Source organism: Triticum dicoccoides, chromosome 6A (assembly GCF_002162155.2).
Source record: "Triticum dicoccoides isolate Atlit2015 ecotype Zavitan chromosome 6A, WEW_v2.0, whole genome shotgun sequence".
In the NCBI taxonomy this organism is placed as follows: Eukaryota; Viridiplantae; Streptophyta; class Magnoliopsida; order Poales; family Poaceae; genus Triticum; species Triticum dicoccoides.
This window is the reverse complement of record NC_041390.1, coordinates 309,539,677-309,548,698: the sequence shown is the minus strand read 5'-3', so window position 1 is coordinate 309,548,698 and position 9,022 is coordinate 309,539,677. Positions and strand designations below refer to the sequence as shown.

Below are 9,022 nucleotides of genomic sequence, written 5' to 3'. Positions count from 1 at the left end.
GATATTCTTTTGTCATCAGGCATGTTAAAACCTAAGCATACTTGCCTCTTTTTTATGTGATTGGGCATGTGATCTGACACTAGTGTGATCAAGCACGCGCTATGTATCAGACTTTTATTTGAATTTCAAATTACCCTATACATTCGGACATATACATGATAGCATTGGATGACGACCTCCAACCCTATACATTCGGACATATACATGATAGCATTGGATGACGACCTCCAACCCTATACATTCGGACATATACATGATAGCATTGGATGACGACCTCCAACATCAGTGTCCACAGACCCTATCCACAAGCGGACGCCAAAACAAATTTGCATGTTAACGTTAGAATGCCCTTAGAAGCACGTGGGCACTTCCCCGAAGATTGCATGTATGAGAAGAGGGAAGACCATCCAAGATTCCCGAAGAAGTTGCCCAATACCATAAATGTAAGTTCAAGAAAAGGCTCTTACCTCAAATCTCCGAACCCCAATAGTGTTTTATGTGTTAACGATGTAGCCCAATTAAAGCTTGTCAACAAGGATGACAAGGTGGTCAAGTACCAGTACATGGCAAGCATGCATCCTACGAGTACCAAATGTTGTGACAAGTAGGATGATAAGCATCAAGTTTTAGTTAATTTTTTAATCTAAAGTTAAGATCGCTTAAGTTATGTTAACTGACCTTGTTGAGCACAACGAGGACGGTAATACCATGACAAAAAGCAAAAGAAAGAAGATCAAAATCCAGTTCTCTAAGAACTAGAACAAACGAATTATATGCGCTGATGCTGCCAATGATTATTACAGACGATTCTTCAGCTTGACTGCAATGCTGGTAAAACTTTTCCAAGGACAAGAATGCGAGGATTATTCAGGAGCCTTAAACGGTGTCTTAACACCCAAGGAAATCGAGGTGCCTGCCACTTCACCTACTCAGGCTAAAGCTCCTGGTATGCAACAAAATTAGGTGGGAGACAAATAATCGACAGAAAGAGCAGCTGGTGCTCAGATATGATCGCAAACTGCTTTTGTGTAGTCTGATGTTGATGACTTCCCACCAAGATCAGCGGTTCTGTACTTCCCCTCGGCAATTGTCTGGAGGATGGCATTGTGGATCCGGTCTGCTTGGTCATTGAATTGCAAGTGGCGCAACATCATAACAGCACTCAACATAAGAGCAGTTGGGTTTGCAAGGTTCTGCAGGCAATCGAATATCATTCAGTCAACAAAGAGACATCATAAAGACTGTCTAGACATCACGAGAGAACTTTGGTTTCATATACACATAACGAAAAGCCAGAAAGCCATCAATTAAAACATCATGAACATGTACATACTGAGAAATCTCATATGGTAGATATTTAAGATCACTTTACCTTGCCAGAGATATCAGGTGCAGAACCATGAACAGCCTCTGCCAGACAAATGCCACCTTCACCAATGTTGCAGCTGGGGAATAAACAATAGTTAGTTGATATCGTCTAAAAAACACAGTAAATCGACTCATGAAGATAAAAATCTCTACCTGGGAGTTAAGCCCAAGCCTCCGATCAAACCAGCACATAGATCACTAATAATGTCACCATACAGATTTGGCATCACTAATACATCAAATGTACCAGGATTCTTCACGAGCTGCAAGAGGATGCAGTTCATACTCAGTGATGTCATAGAAGTAAATGGCCTACTTTCAGTACTCCCTCCTTCCATCTATATAGGGCCTAAGCCGTTTTTCGAGGCTAACTTTGACCAAATATTAGAGCAAGAATATATGACATGCAACTTACACAAAGCACACCGTTAAATTCGTGTGTGGAAGAAGCTTTCAATGATATAATTTTCACATTGTGCATGTTATGTACTATTAATCTTGTCAATAGTCAAAGGCGTTCTTAAAAAACGCATTAGGCCCTATATAGATGGAAGGAGGGTGTACATGATTATCAAGTGTGCAAACGGTAAAATTAACAAGTGTGAAGTTTCAGTGTTGACAGATCAACATACTGTCATGCAGCAATTGTCAATGATGACTTCCTCATATGTGATTTCAGGGTACTTCTCAGCTACTTCACGGCAACACTAAAATTGTACATATAAAATAACCATGAGTTAGCTCTCAAGACAAATGAAAATGGGGAACAGATAGCATCAACAAGAAGGAACAGGGGTGTAGCCATCAAACCTTGAGGAAAAGTCCGTCTGTTTTCCTCATGATATTAGCTTTATGTATCGCAGAGACCCTCTCCCTGCCATTGGCTTTGGCATAATGGAAAGCATACTCTGCCACTCTCAAACTTGCTTGGCGGGTAATAATTTTCAAACTTTCCACAACACCCCTCACAACCTGAAGAAAAAGAACTGTGCCATGACTAACAAGAACAAGAACAACAACCACCAAGCCTTTAGTCTCCCAAACAAGTTGGGGTAGGCTAGAGCTGAAACCCATAAGATCTCAAAACCAGCTCAGCTCATGACTAACAAGAACAATGGAAAGAAAACTATCTTTAGGAAAGAATACACAATACCTGATGCTCAAGGCCACTATACTCTCCTTCAGTATTTTCACGGATTGTCACAAGGTTCACATCATCATATCTAGTCTTGTAGCCTGGGAGGCTGTTGCAAGGCCTGACATTGGCGTAGAGTCCGAGTTCTTTCCTTAATGTAAGATTCAAAGAACGGTGGCCTTTTCCAATAGGTGTAGCCATAGGACCTTTCAAGCCAACTTTGTTTCTACGCACCGACTCCAGGCTCTCCCATGTCAAAAAGCTCTCTGTTCTGGGATCAACTTCCGTACCAACATAATGTTCTTCCCATTCTATAGGTACACCTGCAACATTGAATACCTGAAACAGTAAAAGAAAAGATTAGAAGTACGGAAGTAGAACAAGCTACCTTCAAAGAAATCATGCTTGAATGAGTTTTGTGCGTGAATTTAATCACTCATCTTAGTAGCAGTATTCTTGCGAAACTCAGTTGCAAAAGTACAGTTTACAGGTAAAGCAATTAGCTTCAGATAGCTGGAACCATGTATCGAAGTTCAAGATGAGAGAGACGATCATGTCACTGCAATTTAAAAACAGATGGGCAGCCTGGCGCAAAAGACAGGCGGGGCAGCTCAGGCTTTGACTTCACCAGTCCAACAAGCCTGGCCTGACCCGACAACTCTGATAGCAACTAATCCAGCAGGCAGCCACCATCTAAAATCAACCAGCAAATAAGGCCTTGATAGGAAATAAGGTTCTAGCGGATCTTTGTAAAAAATCTAAAACTATATAAATGCAGTACAGATACGGTTCCTTCAAAAAGTTTCTAGTTGATCCAATCCCCAAGATATCAGTCACTTGTTCCTTTTCTGCATGACATCTTTGTCAATTGCATATTACAGAAAAAATAATTGTTATGTTCTTGTCCACGATGATTTTTAAGCATCTAAGGACATACCACCTCTCACCTATTGGCTTTGAACCTTTGATCATCCTGGGTTCAGTATACAGATACAACAGAATGAATGTCATTGTAGACATGGAGTAGATATCCACACTTTATGAATGAACAACGTATACGAGTTATTTCAGATCAAAATTGGCAAAGATGCATATTCTGAACTTTCTAGAATGACAGGAGCATCCAAGGTAATTATTCAGAAATATTACTGAAATCCCAATAGCCATTCTGTTGCAAAAAAAGAAGCCAAAAATCAAAACAATAGCATAACCAAGTTACACAAATGACACAAAGTTCCAAAGTGAAACAGGGTTTTCACAGAAATACAAGCAAATTCAACTGTGCCCCAAATTCTGAACAGCCAGAAGTCCGGCTTTCTGCAAAAGAATAAGGGCCTCTTTGATTCTCAGGATTCTCAAAACGCAGGAATAGGAAAAATGTAGGAATACAGTGTCATGTCCTCTTGTATCCTATGGGATTTGGAGAAGTGTTTGATAGCACAAGAAAAGCAAAGGAATTCTACAAAGAAGTTGAAGTGGATGAAAAGTTTCCTCCAAAATGTAGTATAAATGAATCCTATGGAAAAATCCTAAGGATTTCAATCCTACAAATCAAACGACCATCACAGGAAAAAAATCCTAAGGATCCAAATCCTGTAAAAATCCTATGCATTTCCTTTGTATCAAAGGAGCCCTAAATCATCTTTACTATTGAAGGGTAGTCTGCCATCGTCGTCGTCATGGTTAGACCTCCCATCCCCTCGTATGTGCTCCCCTCCCACCAATTTCTCCATACCACCGCCTCCCCCAGTCCTTGAGAGCGGTTTGTGCTCTCTTGCTCCTTTCCTCTCCGTACGTTTCCTCTGTCCCATGATTCACAACGTGAAAATACCGAGCAATTTGATAAAATGACACACTTTTCCTTGTACTTTGATCGAATGGCACGCCTTTCTTTTTATTAGATTAAATAGCACACTTTTCATTCATAGCTGGATAAAATGGCACAAACTGAGTTTTTCCTCCTTTTCCAAGTCTGAGCCCACACGTCATAATACTTTGGACGAATTTGCCCTTCTGTCTGGTCAACCGGTTTGATTGAAACAGAGGAAAGGAGACTATGCCAAAAAAGATCAGAGGAGACGAATGACCCAGAGGAACGATCAAAACAGAGACGAACGATCCCGAGGAGACTCACAGGTTTCCTCCCATCCCGTCTCTCCCTTCATCTCTCTCTCTCTCTCTATTATATATCTTTCTCTCTCCTTCTAATTCGATTCAATAAGCATGTAAATTAAAGCTAAATTTCTTCAGGACCGGGCATCAATACAAGCTGAATTTCTTCACAGGAAAAAGCATCTGTAGCTTTTGGACAGCTGAACGGGCAATCAAAATTAAAAGCTAAATTCAGGCCAGCGGCATGAGTTTCATCAGGTAGACTGCTAAAGCTAGCACTACAGCGGCGAGCAGCTACAGCCAACTACAACAGCAAGCAGCTACGAACACGTGCTACAGTCAGGACTCGAACATGTCCAGCAAGGGACCTGGACTACGACGCCTTGCAGGGAACTTGAAGTGGCGGCACCCTTCTTCTCCTGCATGGGTGAGGGAGCGGCCGGAGCGTGGTGGACGGCGGCGCCCTTCTTCTCCGACACGCCAAGGGAGCGGTCGGAGTGCGGCGGACAGCAGAGCGTCCTCCACAGGAACGGGCGCGGCGCGGTGAGGTGGTGGCGCCGGGGAGTAGCGGCGAGGATTCATAGTTGTGGGGAAGAAGCACACCGAACCAGTAGCGGCGAGGATTCATAGCTGTGCTTGGCTCCGAACCAGTTGACCAAGAAGAAAGGGCAAAATAGTCCAAAATAGTATGACTTGTGTGCCCAGACTTGAAAAAGGAAAAAAGACTCAGTTTGTGTCATTTTATCCAGCTATGAATCAAAAGTGTGCTGTTTAATCCAATAAAAAGAAAGATGTGTCATTGGATCAAAGTACGAGGAAAAGTGTGCCATTTTATCAAGTCTCACTTCAAGTCACCCCTCTGCCACCCCATCCAATCTCACTTCTACCTTAACCCGTCATGGACTCCTTGCACCGTGACTTTGACGCTGCCCCCCCCCCCTTCCCCCTACCATCCATGATGTGCATCCCCTAGCCTCACCCTGCACCTGCAGTCCCTCCCCGCCCAATCCAATCGTTGTTGCACCGCAAAAAAAAAATAGTACAGATGAAACAGCAAAAAAATAATGCTGTTGGGGAGCCTCAAACCACACACCTGCGTCTACACCCAGCTTAATCAAACCAGCAAGCAACCAGCTCACTCATGTTCTGAATTGGAAAGTATTTACAAGTACAAGCCAGTGTTTCCATGGTCCGTGCGCACTTACAGGTGCAGTGTTGCGTGCTTGCTTGAGTTTTTCTTTGAACTGTTGCAAGTCCATTGATTGTTGTATACAAATCCAACACAACTCCAATTATTTTTAGTCCCGTGCGCGGGCTAGTTACTACTCCCTCTGTTTCTAAATGTATGACGTTTTGGCAGTTAAAATTGAACTGCCAAAACGTCTTATATTTAGGAACAGAGAGTGTATTAATTATGCTGGGTGTGAGGATAAAACTCACACCTGTTAATATCGTATCAAACATAAGGAAAATCTTCTACCTTTCTTGCTAAACTTATTGCATGGGGCCAGGGAAATTGCAAGAGATGTCACTAGCCATCCAGGGAGGCCAACCACTAAAAAGTTCTATAGAGCTCAGCATTAACGATATGCCCTTGTTGGCGTAGCTTCAAACCTTGATCAAATAAAGTATAAAGACATTTCTACATCATAAGGAAACAGAAAAGCAGACCAAGTTGTGGTAAGAACTCATACATGAGTCTATCACACAAATACGACACCCAAGAGAAACAAAATCCTCTACCTGCTTGACCGACTCGGCGATCTCAGGCCCGATGCCATCACCGGGAAACAGGGTTGCGCGGATAGTCTCCCCAGCCTCCGTGGAAAACGATGCCCCAACATGCCGGCCCGTCGTCCGCGGTAGGACAATCCCCTGAAGCAGCCTTCGGAGTGCCATGTCTCCTCTCCACCACTCTGAAAGGCAAAAACAACAATCAAACCTATACTCCAGATGACTCCAGATATCTACGCAGGCGAGTCGATTCGACCAAGCAGGCATGCATTAATTTCCAAAGACTAGGCAGAATAAGCGCGCATGCATCGCGAATCGATGGATCGACCAACAGAGCACGGAACGCCACGCCCGATGGTCTCCGATCGAATCGGGGATAATTCAGGAACCGCGAAATCGAGAGGAGCGAGATCGGATCGGGTAGAGGGAAAGCGACGGTGAGGAATGTACCGGAAGAAGGAGATTCGCGGGTAGTGTCAACGGCGGCGGCGGCGGGCGGCGGATGGGCTCCGCGGTGAGAGGGGGGAGGGGGCGGGGAGCGGTGGACGAAAGATGGGGATGGGAAAGGGAGAAAAAAGGGTGGCAACTTGCACAGACTCTTGGCCTCCACCCAGGGCCAGGTCTGCGGTTCCTCCTCTTCCTATTTGGCCATCCATCTGGATCTGACGGTCTGCGTTTCCTCGGCCAATATTTGCTTCTTTTTTTTTCCTTTAATATTTGTGTTGTTGGGTACCCAAGGGCACACGCTGACAGCTGCACGTGAGACTGAACGTGGGAGTCCGACCAGAGCCCACTTAGGCCTTGTATAATGGGAGGTGCTTAAGGAAGGTGCTTATAAAAATAAACCAGATTTTCCTTAAGCACTGGTGCTTATTTGTACAGGGTAGACGCTTAACTAAGCGTCACTCCTGTAGAAATAGGCACCGGTGCTTCAGAAAATCTCGGTTTATTTTTCTAAGCACCCCTCTAAGCATCTCTCATTGTACAAGGTCTTAGTCCCGTCAAGGTTTGGCGGGTGTTAACTAACAACCCACTGAAAAATAGGTTTTGCTCAAAAAAAACTAAAAAATAGGTGGCTTAGCTCGGCATAAGTGAGATTCCACGGAACAAATGTATAACTGATTCCTTTCCACAAACTTAGATAGCGGTTGTTGAGGAGGTAGCTCTCCTGGTCCAAGATCCTAGGCGAGCGGACGGGATTGAGCTCTAGCTTAGCAAGTCGTTGCGACAGCACTCGAGGTGGTCCAGGAGGAGGCGCACCGCCGTCATGGCGTACACCAAGTGTTCATCAACGTCGGCTGTTGGGGTAGGCCGCCGGGTGACCACCACGTCCAACAACTGGTCGGGTAAGAGAGCAGCGGAGTCCGAGGGTGTTGTTGCGGATGACAAGGCGAGGAAGCGTTGGAGGTCCGTGCGCACGTCATTGAGTTTCCGGACGGCAATGTCCGGCCCCATCCCCGGGAGCAGCGTCAGCATCTCCAGCAGGCGGCTGCGCGCTTCGCGAGAGGCGTCGGTGTCACTCTCCATCGAGAGGAGCCTGGCCATAAGCACGTAGATGCTGGTCTCCAGCGCGAGGGAGAAGATAGGCGGCCGGAGGAGCAGTGTTCGCCGACTGCTAGGTCGGAAGGGCGGCGACTCAACTCGAACCGTACACGAGAGCTCAGCGCGAAGGGGAAGCCGGAGGAGACTGGGTTAGTGGTGTGGTGGGTTCCCAGCGGGCTAAATGGGACAGCCCACTTATTTTTTTTCTATTGTCCAACGGGTGCCCACTGAGATGATTAAGTGGGATGGGCTTAATTAGTCCCACTTATGCCCACTTCCACCTGCAACCTGAGTGACACGGTAGACACGAGGAAAAAAATACTCATCGTGTTGTAAACATTCGTGGAACTAAAAAACTAAAAAATATTTTTTTGGTAAACTTTGATAGATGTTTTGCATGCTTGCAAAAATTCAGCACGAAATGACATTCGTGAAAGTCATGGCAAAAAAACAAAATCGATGCTCTAAAGATGCTAGTTTTAAAACATTTTGGAGTTCTGTTTTTTTTTACCACGACTTCCACGAATGTCATTTCATGCTGAAATTTGGTATGCCTACAAAAAAATTGTTAAAGTATATACCACAAAAAAATTCAAAACTTTTTTAATTTTTTTTTTACTATTTTTCGGTTTTACTGTTCATCTGGGTGCATTTGAGCTCGAGATCAGAATAAGGTTTTTGGTTAACTATGGTGATTACTCACGCCCACTACAAGAAGTAACCGGCCTCTTAACTCTACGTGTTAGCCTTAAATAATGATCGAGTCGCTTCAGTTTTTTTTTCTGTGATGCGAAGCATCCCACGATCATCCCCATGGACGCACCTACACCTCCAACAACACCACTTGGACCAATGACAAGAACCCGAACGAAGGCTATCGAAGATAAGGTGAACTCACTCCTCTCCCAACTACCACTTTCTATGCATGAGACTTGACTACTACCTCAAGCGGAAACCCTATGTGTGATCATGTGCTTGAAGGAAAGCCACGGATCAACTACACTCAACGGACAAGACGGTGAGGACGCCAAGCTCAATGGACAAGAAGAAGGACTGCTCGAAACTCCTAGGCTCCGGACGATCGGCGAGCTACAGACGCCCAACGACCTCCAGGCACCGGACGACCGGCAC

The 9,022-nt window shown here is 44.8% G+C and overlaps 1 protein-coding gene across 1 annotated transcript; it reads right to left on the bottom strand.

The window, feature by feature from the left end:
* Positions 1–731: 731 nt before the first annotated feature.
* Positions 732–6,959, bottom strand: LOC119316823 (isocitrate dehydrogenase [NAD] catalytic subunit 5, mitochondrial-like). Its single transcript, XM_037591218.1, has 8 exons — positions 6,800–6,959; positions 6,359–6,531; positions 2,522–2,842; positions 2,179–2,340; positions 2,001–2,075; positions 1,522–1,631; positions 1,373–1,445; positions 732–1,193 (listed from the first exon to the last, which is right to left on the bottom strand). The coding sequence occupies exons 2-8, from the start codon at positions 6,512–6,514 to the stop codon at positions 1,002–1,004; spliced, it is 1,089 nt and encodes a 362-aa protein (XP_037447115.1). The 5' UTR covers positions 6,515–6,531; positions 6,800–6,959; the 3' UTR covers positions 732–1,001.
* Between the last annotated feature and the right edge of the window lie 2,063 nt (positions 6,960–9,022).

What these genes read in the sequence shown, in the direction of transcription:
- LOC119316823 (XM_037591218.1), bottom strand. Translation starts at nt 6,514, where the DNA reads ATGGCACTCCGAAGGCTGCTTCAGGGGATTGTCCTACCGCGGACGACG. An exon ending in TCGCCGAGTCGGTCAAGCAG is followed by an intron (nt 2,843 to 6,358) that starts GTAGAGGATTTT and finishes TTACTGTTTCAG; the next exon opens with GTATTCAATGTTGCAGGTGT. An exon ending in TTGACAATTGCTGCATGACA is followed by an intron (nt 1,632 to 2,000) that starts GTATGTTGATCT and finishes ATCCTCTTGCAG; the next exon opens with CTCGTGAAGAATCCTGGTAC.